Consider the following 18,949-nt stretch of genomic DNA (forward strand, 5'->3'; position numbering starts at 1 on the left):
GACTGTCTTCGCTGGCAAACTATTTACTTTCAGTTTGAACCCCATCGAAACACTTCTGGGGTTTCGCTGTGTGGGAGTCAATTGCCCAACATGATGTGGTTTTTTTTGTCATTCTTTCTCGTTCTTTTTTTCTTCCTTACCTCCTCTATCTTGTAAACATGCAATGCCTGGGACAATCTGTGGGGGGGTTATTAAAAAAAAAGAAGAAAAAAAGCTACTTTGTTGCCCCCTCAGTTGCAAACATATTTCTCTCATTGGTTGTACACAGGCAGGGCCATGAATACTCCCAGCTGCATTTATCACAATGGCTTATGTGAGGAAAAATAAAATAAAAATAAAAGAACAAATGCAAAGATAAAACTGGGTCTCTATTAAATAAACAGGAGGAAATGGACTGAAAGGAGTCTTAACGCTGTGCTTACACTGCCCCCTGCTGCTCAGGCTAATTTCATTCCAAACCTCCTTGATTAAATGTTAAACACACAAACAGTGGAGTTAAAGTTTCATGCACACACAGCGGAAAATACATAACATGCAGTGTTCGTGTCCAAACGTGAATACCCTTGTATTAATGCTGTGCTGGAGAGCTCGTCTACTGCCTAACGAGGCCCCCGGAGGTCGGCCTGAGCGCATCACGGCGGGAGAGTAAAAATACAGATGAGCAGCAGCTCCTGGTGAAAGCATTCTCCTAATCCTCGCATCAGTCTTCTTATATTCACTGTTGCCTCCTCTGAGTTTCTTAACCAGTATCCTTCCTTCCTCATATGACTAAGTTTCCTCCTTTCCATCCATCTCTCCTCAGATTTACTTCATCAGCTTTAGTCCCCCCCCCCTCCCCTCCCAGAGATCTGCCGTGGTCACTTACTGCTCATCTCCCACCTTCTTTATCCACTCCACATCACACTGCTTGCACGGAGAAGTCATTTCCTGCCGAAGTAGAGCATGAAATTAGATTAGCATGCAGGTGCTGGTAGAATATTGGGGGAAAAAATCTGACAGCAAGAGTCTATTTGAAGCCTGTTTGACACTAACACAGCTAAGAGAATGTGTACCCATAAAAACAAAAGGCTTGTGCCATTATTATTTATTTATTCAAGCACTACATGTGGTGGTTTTCTTGGCTTATATTGCATGTAAGATATGGACACCGCTGCCATGCCATTAGTTTGCAAAGTTCCTTTCTTCTTAAGCATCAAACTGAGCGTTATCGACCTCTGGACACTAATGGGGACCATCATTTACAAAATACATATCAGCTACTGAGCCCACAAACTCCTCAAGAAATTGTTTAGCAGGGGGTTGAATCAAGGGATTATGGGTAGCTTTTCCATAGATGTCTTTGTATACAAATAGATTTCTCATTTAAAATCAGAGGAGTCGCCCCCTGTGGGCCATTAGAGAGATTGCAGTTTTAAGACACTTCTGACTAGGCTTCACTTTTCAGACTCTGAATCTAAGTCCATTTTTATATACAGTGTGTGGTTTATGTGTGGTACCCTTTACAGCTTCCGTATGTGGAGGATGCCACCTTTTTAGCCATGCTGTTCCATCACAGATATGACGCAGACAGAAAGTTGACTTTCTTTACTCTTTGATAGAAGAATAGCATTCTGTGATGCGGTCTTGGCTGACACCAATAACAACTGAGGGAATTATCTGACTTCTAAGCTTCTAAATGCTTTACTGTGTTCACCAGCTTTCTGTGACTTGGCCCGATTGCTCTCTGGTCCGGTGGTGAAGCCAGACAGTTGTTACAGCTTTGATTAGGATGAGAGATTATGTACATTGGCATAGCACAGACGCTGATGTCCTTTGGATTTCATTTGTGGCCAACTGCATGCTTAATTTTTGTCTGGATTGTGCAGACACAGCTGACATGTACAAGCACACCGTGAGGCAGTAGTTATACAGGTTATTCTCTCGCAATTGTTTTTAAAGGTCATGAGAGAATTTTAATGGGTGGTTGCACTGATATGTCAGCCATGGAGCAACTACTTAGTGAAGAGACGGTTCGCTAAAATGACTTCAGCTAGAAAATAGTATTTACCTGTTGTACCTAAGTAGACTCCTAATGTCTAGCAACCCAAACCCCCTTGACTCCACCCCTGGTTGCCACTAAACAGCGAGATCTTTACAGGGATCTCTAAATATGAGGCAAACTGCAGATATGGTTTATTTTTATGTATATAAATCATGCACATTGCATTTAATACACTGCGATATATAAATATCAATTATGGACACTCTAATTAGCTGTAGATATGCATTATTTAAAGACAAAATCGTGGCATTAAATGATAAAAAAAATGACTGTGTTTAAAGGTCATGGGGGATTTTGATGAATTATTCAGCAGGAATCTCCTCTAATGGACGGAGAATAGAGTTTTCATTTCTCTTAATGCTTATCACAAATCTCCAAGGACATTTCAGGGGATGCATGACCAGAATGTATTTTTGTTTGCTGCTTCTCTGACAGTGCACAAGCCTCCTAATGCTTCCCTAGCAGATTAAAACAAGCCAACACTGACCCTCTGGCTATTCTGCAGCTGTCTCATCTCGTCCTTTAGTCTTTCGCACTCTGCCTTCAGCTCCTCCTCCCGCTGACACGCCCCCTGGGCTTCGTGCCGCGCCCCTTCTAGCTCGGCCTCCAGGCGCTGCAGCTTAAGGTCGGACAGGGCGTCAAGGCTACGGGAGCTCTGAAGGGTCAACGCCGGGCAGTCAAGCACTGGGAGAAAGGAGAAGAGGTAAAAGCGCTAAAAAACACAGTGCTTTGAGTGGTTTTCGCCTGACTAATGCAGCGTGCTGCTGTCCATGGCTGCTGTACAATCGATGAGTATGAAAGAGCAAAAGAGATGACTTCTTCCAAGGGCAGCATCGTTCAGTTTGTACCTGGGTGATGTGATCTGTGTGGGCATGCTAGTGATTCAGCGCCGCTCACACAGACTCAGTCCTTGAGCCAGAAGACAGTAACAGTACAGCAGTATCATCTTTTATCCCTGCTCCTCCTGCCTCCTCAACAGAGCGCTCGTATGTGCAGTAACAGGTTTTCCTCATTCATATGCAGCTATTAATCATCACTTCCTCACGTATAAATTAAGGGAAAAAAAACCCATTGTTTACACCGTTTTTTCCAAATATTCGTTAAGGTAATTTGAAGCCTATGCAAAGTAGTACCTCCTCCTCATGAAGGTATACTATCAGCAGAGGCATCTGTTGAGGTGGCAGTGACACATTTCTTCCATCTTTCAACCGCCCACATTGTTGGAGAGGGCAGAGTTTAGCTTCTACTCACTCTAGATCAGTTTAAGTCAACAGATCCTCCTCCATGCAGAAGTAGACTGCGTGTCCTATCCTGAATTCGATGCTACAGTCACATAATGTACTGACTCGCTGAGACAATTTGAATTTAAAATCTAAAATCCTACGTTTGTTCACAAACTTTTTAAGAAGCACAGTGGAGTGTTCTGCCATGTTTGCAGAGTCTATAGAAATGCATTGTAATAAGTCCTGTTGTCTCAAGGGTTTTCCAGCATTTCGTAATGCACACTAGTCACAAAACAGATCACTCAACAGTACAGATGGAAGCAACAGCTGAATAATACAGATAAATCCCCAAATTTACAGAGCAAGTCACTTTACTGCAAATGTTTCTGAAGCCAGAATGAGTGAATTTCAGTCACCAGCTCACGCATAGATTACAGGTCTCTTTTCTCTGTGACTGGGGAGTAGGAACAAAATGTCCAGGCTGAGTCTTTCTGACAGGCTGCGGTCTAACCTGACCTCAATTAAAATGCTTTTCAAACAGACTGTTGGATTTGATCAAAGACTCCATGAACAGGAAAATGCTGAGCAATATTATAGAGTGATAGCTGTTTTCTTGTTTTTTTGTTTGTGTAAATAAAATGCACAAAAAAACTCTTTTACACTTTAAATCAGTAAGAAGAGCCAAGGGTGTACTCTGCCTCCCCACTGATGGTAGCTGGGATAGGCTCAAGCCCCCCCGATAAGGATAAGTTGAAGAGAATAGATAGATTGATGGATGGATGTATCAGGAAGAAGTCAGGCCACACTCCCTGTAAATCAGCTGATCCCTTTCTATGCATCCTACTGGCAAATTTTACATCACGTAGTCTGTTTAAGTTGCTTTAACCTTTAGCCTACAGTTGGGCTTATAGCGGTGGAGTTCCATTTCTATCTCAGCACCTACTGTGTCTCACTTAATCAGGGCCAGGGCCTGTTGTCACTGCCTCTTGCTCTACTCTGTTCTGTCCTGTCGTGACACTGCTCTCCCAATTACTGCAACAATATATCGTGACTAAAATCAGCAGTTGTTCTGAATGGCTACACTCAGTGGCGGGGCTATAAAAAGGAGTCCTTAAAGGTGACTTGAGCGATATAAATATTTCAGCACCTTTCTAGACGATAAGCTACACTTTGATTCAAATACAGATGCTATAAGTAAAAAGGCAAATCAACATTGCTTCTGTTTAAGAGAGTTGCTTTCATTTTTTATGATTTGCCTCAACAGGGTTCAACATTTGTACCAACTGAGGGTCAGCAATGAAGTTGGGTCAGCAGCACAGAAACTCCAGCTCCTCTCACCTCTGCACAGCAACCCAGACAAAAAACATTATGTGAGTTTGAATGCTGGAGTTACATAAATGATCAGGCACAAAGCATCCTAATCCAACTTCAGAAAGCTATGGGGGCATATTCTTTCCAGAGCTACTTAGCCATTCACTGAGCACTTTTGGAGAGAAATTAGTGCACTCCCTGCTTTATAAGCACGGTTTTTCACAAGCTTGCTGAATCATACCAGGATGGTTTTGTAATTGCCATAATTGGGTCCATAAACTCTAGGTCAGAGTTCATAAATGCATCGTGATTTCAGCCTTGGTTTGTGGTGTGAGTGGTTGAAACTGATCACCATATTGCCATTTCTCTCTATTGAAACATTTGATGCACACCAGTGCTCATATGGTTTATTCAAAATCAGATATAAAGATGCATAGTGAAGATATAGAGAGTAAGATTGCTGGATCACTTACTGTGTGCGTCTGGGCCAGCATGGAGCTGCAGATACTGCATGTCTTTGCTGTGCAGCTGCATGTTGAGTTTCTGCAGGGAGTTGTCCCTCTGCCTCAGAGCTGACTCCAGGCTCAGGATCCGCTCAACATGTTTCTCCACCAAACTGGTCTGTAATCAAACGCATATTCAAATCTTTCTTTAAAGTCACCGGGATTCAACTATTTACTTAGGTTAAAAATGTTACATAGTAAATATGGATAGAGAAAACACCATTTAAATTACACTTCCAGAGTACCTTTCAGAGCTGAGATTAAAGAAACATTTGCTTTTTTGGTAATCTTAGTTATCACTTGTTTGCATTTGTATCATTACCCAGTGATGTTTGCAGATAATTCCTCTGTTGTGTTGATGCCACAATTTTAGTTTTTGTTTCTTTTGACATCAACTAGTTGGTTAGAAATGGGGAAGCAGGGGTGGAGCTGAGCTAAGGGACTGTGTGAACTTAGGGAAGACTTCTTTGTTTGTTCATGTGTTTTAAAAGTGATTTGCATACTTCCTTGCAATGCACATGGGTGGTAAATAAAACAATATGTGTTTAGCATTGAGGCATCTTTAGAAATATAAAGAAGAATGACTCCTGCGGTGGATGTTGTCAGCACAGAGGCCTCAACTCGACACCAAAAACATCAAAATCCACAGAAGAACTCTGACACGTTCTTTAATATGCTTTAAAAAAAGCATCCCTAGATTCAAAAAACGCCTTTGAAATTAACTTGTGAAAAAACTATTAATGGTATTATGCTTCTGAATCCTCACTTTACTTTCAGTTCTGTATATTATGTTAGTAAGTGAGTGAAAGGATGGAAGATAAAGGTCAATGAGGCCCAACAGGTAGACGGAGCTGAATTAACAGCGAGCTGCAGCTTCAGGTGACATTGACAGTGTCTCAGCTGTTGGCAGGAAGCAGTTCCAACATCTTTGGTGCACTTTATCCCTTAATCACTGAGACCTCTGAAACTGCTGAGGCTTCTCTGTATGATGGACTTCACTATCATATGAGATGGTTTATTAGCATAGAGGGCATTTAGGGGAAGACCAGCCAGCCAATCTGTTCAGCTGGCAGCTTCGGGCGGATCTGGATCAACCTTGATTTGCTGTGTTTAAAAAATGAGATTATTTTCTTTGGGGAAACACTGAATAGAATCTTTTCAAATATGTTTTTGTTTCAGCTTAACGCAGTTTTGTTTAGCGCTAGAGGAGAACTTTTGAAAAATGACTTTTTCACACCAAGGACAAATCACTCACTATAATAATTCATAAACATGTCTGAGGACAGTTACGTATTAAAGTAAAGTGAGCTTTTGGATTTTGCTTTTGGTGATGGCTATTAGTTTAAATAGATGTCTTCATTTAAGATGAGTGCAAACACTAAAGTTTTATTTTTGTAACTACATGTGTTCCACATTCAGTCATATATTCATGTCCGGTTTGGGGTGTTTGCAACATCTTTGGATCTTACCTTTATTTTGTAGATGCACTCTTTTATATTTCCTTGTGTTTAATCTTTTTCCAAATTTCCTTGCAAGTCTTTGTTCTTGTATTTTTTTGTTTTATTTTGGTCATCACTCTGAGCTTGTTTTACTTCCTGTCACTTTTTTTGTCCCACTGATTAGATTCACCTGCCTCCTTATTTTATTCCTTGTTTATTCGGAATCCTATCTTCCCATTTTTCTGTTGTCGGTCTGTCTGCTCTCCTATTCCTATTCGGATTCTGTCTGCAAGGTACATTTTTAGTAGCAGTAGGTTTCTGCTTCTCATCTGTCGTCCAGGGTGCATTATCCAATCAGCTCTGAACGGCTTTGGTTGCATCCAGGTAAGAGCCGATTAGAAATTGCACTTACTGAAGTGTAATCTAATCTCAAAACCACCGGGAAATGTTAGGCAACAATTTCGCTTTTTTATTAACTCATTAAAATTTATATCCATTCATAAACAATGACCTCAAATGGAACTGGGCTGGGATAGATGTGGACAAGACCCAACCAGACAAAGGGTTTCCAGACATTCCTCCTTCCTGTCGTCGTCTTCACCAGCAGATCTTAATGTTTTTCAATGACTCTGCTTCTGCTTTAAGTTTAAATCTCAACCTCATCTGTTCTGTTGGATCATCTTTTGTCGGGACTGATGCTGATTAACTGTTAGCTGATTAACGCCCTAATCATTGCATTTCACACACGGATGATCATTCTTTAAAAGCTTAGAAGTATGGTATATGATGTAGTAGAGCATAATCAATGCAGGACTCCAGAATCTGAGACATCTGCAGTTTTAAAATAAAAGCTTTCATAAAAACAATGAAACTACACACACAAGTCAGCGCCACCATCCACACACTTTACTCAATTTTGCAATTTGTCTGTTGTCTTAGTGATGTCAACCATGAAGAGTTTTACTTTTTAAATTTGGTCCCGATTACCAGAACGTGAAGCTGCGAAACTTAATGAGCCATATGTCTCGCAAAGAAAGCTACTGCAAAATAATGAACTGAATAATGCCTCTGACCATCTTGTCGAGATCCCTCTGGAGGTTGTTCTTCTCCATGTGAATCTTCTCGTAAGCCTTGATCACATCCTCCAGCTGTTCCTCTCGCTCCTTTCTCTTCTGGAGCTGAAGCGAGATACAGAAAAGGAGAAAGAAATGTAAAAAGGAAAAGGGTTACTTTTTTCCCTTCATTCCAACTTTTAAAACTTCTTCACAAAGAACAAACAAAACGGGGGTACAGCTTTCATTTTGAGAGGCGTCAAATGCGTTGGTTGAGAAACTGTTGTGTAACCAAGCAAATTTGGGGCACAGAAATCCTGAAAGCTCAGCGTTTGCCTCATCTCCAAAACAAGGATGTTCAAGTGTGTTAAAAAGAAGGATTTCTTGACATGTCGCTGATCTAATCTTCTTACAGTGTGGCATAATACGAGGGGTGAATGCCACTGGATGCCATAAAGACAGACAGCTCTGAGGGCAGTGACATGCACCAAATTGAGAGAAATGAGTTCATTTTCAAAGCAGATGAAGGCACAGAAGTGAGCCTTTTATTGAAGAATATGGAAAAATATGGTCACTTTGGACTACGCAGAAAATGAGAGCGGGAGCAGCAGCAAGGGAGTGAGATAAACAGAGGACAAAGGTATATCACTGCTGTGTGGTGGAGCACTGAAGCCTATTCAGTGTGTCTATGGTAACATATGCCTGGGGGGAAAAAAACTGGCACCAAGGCGTGTGCGGCTTGTCTTTTTTTTTTTTTTTTGCCTGTCCCGTTTGGCTCTTTTGCCATCAGAATTGTTGTCTAAAGGCAAAGAAAGATGCCCAACGGATTTACTTTACCAAATTGACCATCCCAGCCTTGCCATAATGGTCCATTTGATTCACCTTTTATTGTTTATTTTATTTTCACTTACTGAACATGGGACAGACTTGACTGGGGGAAAGAAGGGGAGAAAGAAAGAGGGAAAGAGAAACAGCTGAGAAGAGGGACGGGGGAGAAGGGCAAAAAACAAAAACCAACAGAATGAGCAGAAAAAAAAAAAGAAATAAAAAATGCATATATCAATCACCTGGGTCACCTGCTGAGAAAGAAAAAAGAAAACAAGCAGAAGAGAACAAGAGTAATAGAATAAACAACATCACAATGATATATGGGAATATGACAGTAAATACTAAATATTAAACATTATTGTGCAGCACATAAGATCAACAGAACACAGTGTGCTTTGAGGTAGGAGCCAAAAAGGGTGTAGTTTGTGGGTGTGATCACCCGTGTGTACACCTGTGAGCATGGACGCGCTTGTTTTTTGTTTTTTTAAAAGGTTCCTTCATGTAATGATCTGCTAGAGGGTGTGGGGGGGGCCACAGCCCCGTCCTCCAGGGCATGAAGCAGGTATGGAGGAGATCAAAACTCCAGACATCCAGAGGCCCCCAGAACACAAGAGACCAAGGAAGACCAACAGAGGGGCAGCCGCGCCACTGTCCCGGAAAGAGCTGAGGAGAGTCCCAGATGAGGGCTCACTCAGCAGCCGCGGAGCAGAAGCCAGGGGGAGTTGCAGTGACGCGCCCGTGAGCTCCGCCGGCAGCCAGCCGTGCCTGAGTGACCGAGCCCCAGGCCGAGAGGCCGGGGGCACCCCACCTCCGAGTGCGGCTTGTCAACAGCATCGTGACGGAGGCGAGCAGAATTACTCCAGAGCTGGATTTCTGTCCTGAGAGGCCCACAAACGCACGGTTTCCTAAAATAAGGAGATATATTCATTATCACGTTTTACATTTGCACTTCAGTGTAGATACTGTGGGCGGGATTGTTTGTTTTCCATAGTTGGTATCCCTTCGTAATTAATAGTATAAAAGAATCAGTTAGCAGTTATTAGTAGTACTTAGCGCTAAAGGAAGAATACAATACTCTGAGAATCTCGATGAAAAGGTGGAAGATTGTTTTTTTCTTTGTTATGAATGTGGAGTCCTTAAATGGAATAAAAAACTGTATTACTGTACAGTAAAAGAAAAAAGAAAAAATCCATCCATAAACTCAAAAACGTTTTTGTCAGCTGTTTAATAAACGTGCTTTTTGTGGTGCTATGCGGTTCCGTGATATTTAAAAAAGAGAGAGTGAGCGCTACGGGCCAGAGGAAGATCATATATGTTAGTTTTTTTTAGGTGTGCTGTGGCTTTAAAGAGCAGAAGCCTTCTGTGGTTAGTTTGGTTTGTTCAGTAGCTGAAGGCAGTGCTATCACGAGAGAAAACGCTGAAAACTCTGGTTACCTGGAGAGCTGTACAGTTGCAGTTTAAAGGGACAGCATCCTTAAATCAAACATACTCACAAATATAAGTTATCTCTGCAGTCTGGTGGCAAAAAAACAACAATGTAGAAGCACCTTTAGCAGCTATAACTTAAAGTAATTATTTTCAGTATGACTTTGTTGGTCTCTCACATCACTGAGGCAGAGTTTCAGTCCACTCTCCTTCGCAGTGTTGCTTCAGGTTTGAAGGCATTTATTTTGCAGCTTTCTTAAAGTCCGGTGAGGTTGAGGTCTGAACTTTGACTGGGCCCCAGCAACACTTTCCCCTTTTTCAGTCTTTCTGCTGTGCTTGGGATCATTGTCCTGTTGCATGACTCGATTTGGAGGACAGAAGGCCTCACCTCTAACTCTAGAAAAAACAAACCTAACTCCAAAGATTTGGGATGCTGTGTAAAACAACTAAAAACCTAATGCAATGATCTGCAAATCTCACCTATGTTATATTCACAATAGAATATGGAAAAAATGTTTAAAATGTCTAAACTGAAATGTACCACAAGAAAACTATCAGGTATTTTTGAAGTTCATGGGATGTGCATAATAAGATTCAGATTTTCTGGAGAAATATCTGTGCAGGCTGACATTCAGTATTGGATCCCTGTGATCTTTGGGCCCTCAGGCAGCATTGTATTAAAAACAGGCATGCTTCTGTCATGGAAATCACTGCACAGGCTAACTGTGCCATCCACTAATGCAGGTTAGCAACTGCAAGGTGCCCGGATCCTGCAAGAGAAGCCCAAATAATCATAGAAAATGGACACGCATTATGATTTGTTGTCTGCAAAACACATTAATACACTTCTTATAGTGGACGAAAGTGACATTTTATTAAAGTCCACTTAAACTAAGTCAAAGGATCAAACACAGGACTTTAACCCAGAGACTCGGGCCTGTGTCCCATATGAAACCAAAAATGGCAAAAGCATAAAATGTATATTTTCAGATATAGCTTTTCATTTTGCTTTGACACTAAAACTGCTTATTTATGTTTAGGAAGGGGTGAAAGTTCAAATAAAAATAGACTAAGTCAGAAACAAAAAATTAGGAACACCAACACAGAAATTACAGACCTTGTGATGAAAGTACAGTTATGTATATTTGGTTTCAGAGGTAAAGGACAAAAAATTCCTCACATCAAAGCAAAGGTGAAATAAAAAGAAAAGATTTTGTAGGAGTTTGAAAAAACCCCTGATGTGTCTCAGAGCGTGCGTATGAGGGTTCACTGAGGAAATAGCTGAAAAATATTATTATACGCAAAATGGGGGCAGAAAAAATGAAAAAAGCATAAGAAAGCATCATTATGTTCCCAAAGCGAGTGTTCACATGATTGTGTGATGATACATGAAACTGTAAATTTATAGGCTGTACAGTAATTCGATTTTCTCTACCTGCCTTTGATTATTGGAGGTCACCACTTCATTGAAAATATAAGGTTTGTGCCTGTCAGCATGCATAGGTGGTTGTGGTCAGGGTCTTGTACCAACAGAGCATGCTCCTGCAGCCATGAGCCTTTTAATCACTCTGACTGCATGGTATCAGCGCCCCATGACCTTGTATGTCCCACGCTAATCGTTTATGCTGCTCCCATAAACCATTTCCTTCCCTTTGTTCTGCTGTGTAGTTCTTTTTACCGCTGCTGCTACCAGTTTTACCACGGCCTTCCTGTGTCAGTCGTTTCTCAATTGTATTTCCCCACGCTCTTGTTCTCACAGACTTTGAAACAGGAGAGTTACAAGTGAGGAGAAACAAGTAGTCCGAGCACATTTCGGGCACAGCCATTCATCAAGGTTTTGGACAGCAGGAGCACATAAAGTCCACAATTAGTGCTTGTGTGCAGCGTGCACACATTATGCGTGCACTAATTTAAAAATGTGTGATGCCTGTGTGTTTGTAAAAAGGCGCGCCTTCTTTAGCATTTGTTTTCTGAAGGTTTACACGATAAGAACATCTGTAGCCAGGTTTAGACCCGGTTATGCCGCGCCACCAAAATAGAGCACCAGCATAAAAATCCTGTGTCTTGTCTGTTCTCTTACCTCGTGGGTCAGGGCGTTGACTCTCTGCTGCAGGCTGCCGTTTTCTGAGTGCAGCATCGCCGTCTCTTTGCTCTCAAATGAGCAGTAGGAGTTAGTGTCCTCACCAAACTCATTGATCATGGGGAACTGCAGAGGAAAAGTAAACAAGAAGACAAAAGTACATTGAGCTTGTTTATATTTTTTGTTTGCTTGGTTTTGATTTTTGTTTTTGCTGCTGTATTCTGCAATTTTTCATGAGTCCACACTGTGATCATTAATGATTCATCTTACATCAGCTGCAGCTTCTGTTTGGCCCAGATATCACTCATAGGATTGGGGAGTAGGGGGGTATTTTTCAGAGCTTTTAAACTAATTAATGAATTTCCATGTCAAGTTGTTCCAGTCATATTTCCTAATTTCGTCCCACACGGTGAAATCTGGGGAGGGCCTATTACTAAGCTTTGTCGGTCAGCCTATCCATCTCTAAGTTTGTCCATCTTCTCGTGTTTTGCGGCAAAACGTTGGAGAATGATGAAGCGCTTTTTAAAAATCACCCTTTCAAAAAATGTCATTTAAGATCCCTCAGATGAATGCAAACAGCAGCCGGTGCCTAAATCAGAAACACTGCAGTTCCTCAAATAGGCACTAGATGGTGACTCGGAAAGCAAGTCAGTCCCCATAGACTCCCAAGTTAAAGTGCCCAGCTTTATAACAACAACAAACAAGTTTACAGCCTAAAAACAAAGTTTTCATCTCTGTTGCTAACTTTCTTCTTGATAACAACTTCTGAGGATGTGAATTTATTTATAAATCCAATTATAATATAAATTCAACTTCCGTAAAAAGTTAAAGTTACACATCGTTAGAGTGGCAGCTTTGAAAAGCATGCCCTACTAGCTTTCTATTAGGCTTCACCTAACATGATTGAACAAACTGCAGGTCCAAGAAGGTTTTATTCCTGTTTTGAGGGCCTGTTGCTTATTAACCAGTCTCCCTGTCCTTACAGATGGCTGCCTGGTTCTGCCAGACGATTCTTCTTGTTAAAAAGGAGTTTTTCCTTCCCACAGTCGCCAAGTGCTTGCACATAGGGTATTGTCTGATTGTTGGGGTTTGATATCTCACCTTCAATGTCTTCAAATATCTCTAAAAACCTAAAAATGTAGTTAATTGAACACTTTGTTATGCATAAACTACAAATAATACATTGTTTTGTGTCAATTCCACATCCAGTAAACCTCTCGGGTATGAGGGAAAACCCACACACACCTCTGAGGTGGTCAGTTAACCACTGAAATTTGCCCCATTAGTGATGCAGGTGGCTTGTTAGTCTTTAGCCTGTGGCGTTAACACTGTGTGGACTACAATTGACAGTTTCTTTATCAGAGGTTTAATCATTTATGAGCAGGCTACAAGTGACTATTTATCTGTTTCTATCATTATAACAATACAGTAATTTAACAAATGGACACAGATTGACATCTACAAGGTAAAAAATGTATAAAAAATAAACAAAGACAGATTAATGACATCTGCTTCTTGGATAAAAGTAGGTTTTCACATTCTGTGTCTCATATGGTCACTTTTAGCTCCAAAAAAGTCTTTTTTTTTTTTTAAACTTAAAACCATCAATTTCCTATATTTTTATGTCTGTCAGAAAGATCAAAAGCCACCACGCTCAGTCTGTCCAAGTGCTCTCGTACTTAACCACTGTGAAGCCCACAATTTGCCACGCACTTCTACTAAAGAGCTATTTTAAAAAATGAGCGACAAACATCTAGTTTCATTTAAAAGAAAAGCACAATAATTATTTAAAACACCTGTTTATTGCAGGTTTTAGTAAGCATAATTCAAGCAGGAGTAAATTGCTAGTGATTGGCACTATTTTCACCGTTGCATTAATACACATTTGGTGCTATAATGAGTATTTCAACTCTCAGAATCGTGTATGCGAGACTGACTCGAAATAAACTGCAGAGTGTGCTCATGGTAATGAAGGAATATGTCACCCAGTGCAACAGCGAGGCTCACTGATGTGTTAGTAATAAATTCTGACAACAATGGAGCTCTTTAAGAACAGCAGAATCAGGCACAATACTTCTAGTTGGATCAGTGCTGATTTGTCTTTGGATGTGATTTGTTGACAATCTGAAAAACATAGAAATTGCTAGTTTTATTACTAAGACACAGGCAAGGAAATAATAAAGGATGGCAGAGAACCGGCATTTTAGCAAATACATCGCTTACATTTAAAATATGCTGGAATAATTTCATTATATGTAGCTGAATTTATGCCGGTGTGATTTATTACATCATCATCATAATTTTAGAAAAGGAGTTAATGGACTTTATTACATTTATTATTGTTTTCTAGTGTCGGCGGTCATGGTCCTGAACTCCTGTAGTTACCAGAATGCTTTGATAGAAACATACACGTTATATAACTGCGTGTGTCGTTCAACCTAAATGAACACATTTACATTTAAAGTGCCTACCATAGGCTCAGAGGGCTATTCATTTTCTGTGTGAAGTCATTGTTTTGCTGATGCAATGTCTGTTCGAGGAGCAAACAACCCTTTTCCATTTAGTGCAACACCTCTCTCTGCTCAGTTTAACAGTAAATGTTCCCAACGTGGGCAATCCCAGAGGGCATCAAGTATTCTCACGCCGCTGAGCATCAGGAACGCCGACAACAACCTTGATTTACCCATGAACAAAGCAACAAAAAAAAACCACTTCCATTTGTATCACTGCAGCAGCTGTGCTGAGGAACCTTGAGCTACACTTAGGACTACTAAAATGTCTTCCATTTGTAACTGATAACAGCTGGATAACAGCTGGATCAGGTGTTAAACAGTATTCGTGCCATGGTTTTTGGTTTCCGCTCTGTTACTTCCTCCTTTCTTTAGTAATGCTTGGTTCTTGTTCATTCCAATTTTCTGCAACACCTGATACCAAACAGATAATCATATTCCCCAGTGTATACTTTGCTGCATGTGCAAACATACATAGAAATACAGCATATAAAGCAGAAAGCAGGCACACGATTGTCCCAAGCGGACCTATGTGGATAAAACATTAAATGCATTAATGTATTGTTTAGGAGTCAGATGCTCTTCAGATGGCACTGAATGGTGGATCTGAACTCAAAGTCTAATGGTACTTTATGACAGATCCTCCACCATGTTTCACAGATGGCTGTAGACTCTCACCTCTCTCCTGCCCTCCATACATATTGATGGAGTTTCAAAATTGGAGTCATCATGCTGTAAAACCAGGCATTTTAACATGGGAGTCTGTGGAAACTGACTTCCCTCAAGTGTCCATTATAAGAATTTTTGGCACTTCCACATTAGCTTCACTTGTCTGCTCCGGAGGGGGATGCTTAAATATTCAAAGCTGAAAAAAGGCACATGTTCTATTTACATAGGCACAGGTGTGACAGCTTCTACTCCAAACAGCAAACATCTGCACCTGCTCTTCCAAAATCAACATCTGTCTCTCTGGGAGAGGGCCCTGAACAAACCACAGTTTGAGAGTAAGTCAACAGCAATGTGGCGGCCTGAAGCCTCGAACAACAGCTGCTCACTAGAATGATGCAGGACTTCGGTCTTACTTCTCCATACCTGCCACCCCTCTCATGCATTTCCAGCACATGTTTTATCTCTTGCAAACAATAAATCATAGAAAAGCCAACAAAATTCATTCAGAATCTCACCCTGACTCTTCAACCTGGTATCACGGCAAAATGTGTAATATACACACAATCAGAAGTAATCGTGGGAAACAGACATTATTACCACATTTACATGTAAATACATATTAACCGCCTAGCTTAATTGTTTCTGGTAACTTAGGACCCGGGAATGCACTTTTTTGCTCACTACCGCCTTCTTGGCTTTAAATGTATTATCTCCCCCTGCTGGAAATGCAACATCTGCACGTGTGCCCATTTTACGGGCACGGTTAACCGGCATGTCTGTTGCACCCTTTGTCGTGATATGGGGTTGGAGTCGTTCTGGTTGACTGTTTCTTTCACAAACAGTCAACTCAAACATAGCTGAAGCTTAAAATTCTCCCCGGTAGCTCGTAATACTGCAACAGCTTGCATCTTTTTGGAACTGTCTTCATTATCACAGCAGCCTCTTTCACAATTTTTCAGTCATTTAAAACATTTTGTTCTCTGTTCACATGCAGCAGAACAAGAGCTACACTGTTAATGATGCTCTCCAATACTGTAAGCAGTACAGCTTATTAAAAGTCCTTGTGTACCTGAAGGAGAATTAGGCAGTGAAGGCTGAGGGAAATTCAGATACATCACTACTTCATAGCCATATTATTTCTAGAATAAGTAGACCACAGACTAATGATGATCACAATGTAGGAGTGATTTTTCTCCAATCCTTCTGTGTTCTTAATTTGAACCATTTAGCTCTCCCTTGCTCCGTACATCATTATCTCCCTTCACTCCTTCATTTCTCACCCTCTCTCCGTGTTTATCAACGCATGATTCCGCCCATGTTGCTCCTTCTTTCCACTTCTTTTCCCATTTTTCCTCATTTTCTGTCCTCCCACGCTATTTCTTTACGCTCATTTGCCTTCTCTTTCCCTGTTAAATCAACGTGCTGGTCCAACCACTGCTGCGAGGTGGATTTCTGCCTCACCAGCTTTCTCACCCAACCAAGAACTGCTTTGATATCCACCGACAAAGTTGCAGGTCCAGCTGTGCAGAAATATTTACTGTCGCTGACGTTATCTTTGGAAACTAAGACGTTTTTGCTTGAACTCTTTGTCACAACCCTTCTGCTGAATCCCAGTAGATTTCAGTGCTAATAGTGTACATTCATGCACTTAATCAACCCAGTTTTGTCAGTGACAGCGAGCACTTAAACTGAGGCATGGGATATGTTTTATATGCAAACCTGTAAAGCCATACGTTAGTGATGTTATTCAACGAAGCCTTGCAGCACACACTATTTGCGTCACGTTGACACGGGGAATTTACATGCCTTTACTTGGTGGCACAGAAAATGCATGAATAAATATGCATAAATATGCTTTTATTCTCGGTTCAGATTTACTGCAAAGTGTGTTTTATGCAACTCATCGAACAGAACACAGATACGAGAATCAATTCGATTACTGTAACCTATCAAAGAAAACGCAGTCAATAAAAATAAATGTGTGATTTCCACATCTCTTTCTTGCTTGTGAAGTTTAAACATATCAAATTTGACAACTCTAATGCAAGCTGTCACCTTAGAAGTAAATGCCAGCACCGAGAGCGTATTGAGTGGGGAATTAAAAATATAAACTTAAAAATACACAAAATTGACTGTTTTCTGCCAGCATTGCTTTCATGCCTTATTTGTAGCCATAGTTTCCTTTTAGCTCCCGATGAAATGCTCCTCTGACTGACATCCATTTTGTATGCAAAAAGTGAAATGATGTATGAAACACAGCCTGAAGCAGAAAGCCTGAGTTAATAAAGACACCACTGGAAGCGTGAACGTGCAGCTGAACATTTGCACCTAAAAAAGTATCCGAGTATGCATATGAGTTTAATATCTCACTAAGTTTGTTGAGATGTGAGACAAACTCCTGAGGTCTTCAGCTCGTCTGGTCTCCTGTGATTTTTTTGACACCTCTGCTAGTTGAGTAACTTGAGTGGATTTAGTTCGGGATTACGTAAAAGTTGCACAAAACTGCTTCATTCTTGGCTTTAAGCCTTTAACTTTTGGATTTAAGTTGAATCTCGATCCAAAAACCTTCGGAAGGACTCCTTACAAATAAAAGAAAAAGCAAAATACATATCAAACTGACATTATGTTGATGTCCTCAAGAAATGATCACAGACTAATCTGGATCGATATAACCTTCTAGGGTCAGTGCATACAGACAAATATTTGGAATTAATTTCAGGCTCTGATACATGTTTACAAATGTCATTTAGTATCATTTAAAGGAAAAAAATTTTGGCTTCTGTGCCATATATCACAGAATAATTCCCTCCTTTCAGGTTAATGTTCATTCTCCAGCTAGCCAAGGATCAAAGCCGACCAATCACAGAGCATGAAAGCTCCCTCTTTCATCTTTTTTGTGCACAATCTCACTACTTCAATAAAATGGAAGGTGAGTGGACAGCAGTCTCCCCTTTTGAGCAACTTTCAGTAAATAAAATAAAAAAAAACACATTAGCCTCATCCTCTCCAGTACTGCAGTTTTTCTGTCTGATACCAACAAGGTCAAAAACAACTGTGCGAGTCTGAGTTTGCTGTAATGTTTGACATTAGGAGTGAAAAACTCTTCACCTTGATCTCATAGATCTTCAGCTTCCTCTTGATACTGGTGTTCTCCCGCTCCAGGCAGGCCAGCCTGGTCTTGATGTCCTGATAGGCGGTGATAAGGGCGAAGTGGGAGGTTGAGTAGATTTCATCATGGGGCAGCGGCGAAGACCGCCACGCGACGCTGCCACAGCCATCCTCCTTCAGGCCTCCTGCGTCGCCGCCTCCACCGAGCAGCCCCAGCTCCCCTCCGCCTCCAAACAGAGATTGCATCACTCAGAGCTTCAAGCTGAGGGCACACAGAGACAGATATTTGCTTATTAATTATTAAACTGCCAGATTGTTTCCATTCAATTAAATGCACCATCCAAAAATAAAGTAATTAAAAAAAGAAACATTTCATAACTCTGGCTGGGGTCGCCTCTCGGTGCTACAGCAGCAATCCAAAAAACATCAAGCACTCAGCTACTCGCAACAAACAAAAAAGAACAAAGCAGTTTTCTATCGAGAGCAGTCGGACTGCTGGCACACACAATGTAAAATATTCAAAAGCACAGTGGGTACCGAGAGACACGGGAGGATGACTGAGGGGCACGTGAAATTTAGAGATGGCTTACTGTGTCTTAGGAGTTCAGATGTACTGTAGGTGCAATGATCCAGTTAGCCACAATATCACATCGGGTGTGCTTACGCATAAGCTGCCCCCCACAAAAGAAATGCCAGTACACACAGAGCTACCTGATTATTCACTGCCCCATTCTGACAGAAGGGAAGCAAACTCGAGAAG

General features: G+C 41.0%; 1 protein-coding gene across 3 annotated transcripts in view; it reads right to left on the bottom strand.

The window, feature by feature from the left end:
• Positions 1 to 18,949, bottom strand: part of tbkbp1 (TBK1 binding protein 1) — a 160,492-nt gene that overhangs the window by 18,912 nt on the left and 122,631 nt on the right. For all 3 annotated transcript variants that reach the window (XM_082544969.1, XM_082544968.1, XM_082544967.1), the window contains 6 exons: positions 18,190 to 18,451; positions 11,903 to 12,028; positions 7,591 to 7,695; positions 5,049 to 5,196; positions 2,529 to 2,725; positions 866 to 927 (listed from right to left, as the gene is read on the bottom strand). In XM_082544969.1, the coding sequence (XP_082401095.1) occupies positions 866 to 927; positions 2,529 to 2,725; positions 5,049 to 5,196; positions 7,591 to 7,695; positions 11,903 to 12,028; positions 18,190 to 18,435 (884 nt within the window). In that variant the 5' untranslated portion in view covers positions 18,436 to 18,451. The remainder of the gene's footprint in view (positions 1 to 865; positions 928 to 2,528; positions 2,726 to 5,048; positions 5,197 to 7,590; positions 7,696 to 11,902; positions 12,029 to 18,189; positions 18,452 to 18,949) is intronic.

Source organism: Aulonocara stuartgranti (assembly GCF_965226115.1).
Source record: "Aulonocara stuartgranti genome assembly, chromosome: 8".
Taxonomy (NCBI): domain Eukaryota; kingdom Metazoa; phylum Chordata; class Actinopteri; order Cichliformes; family Cichlidae; genus Aulonocara; species Aulonocara stuartgranti.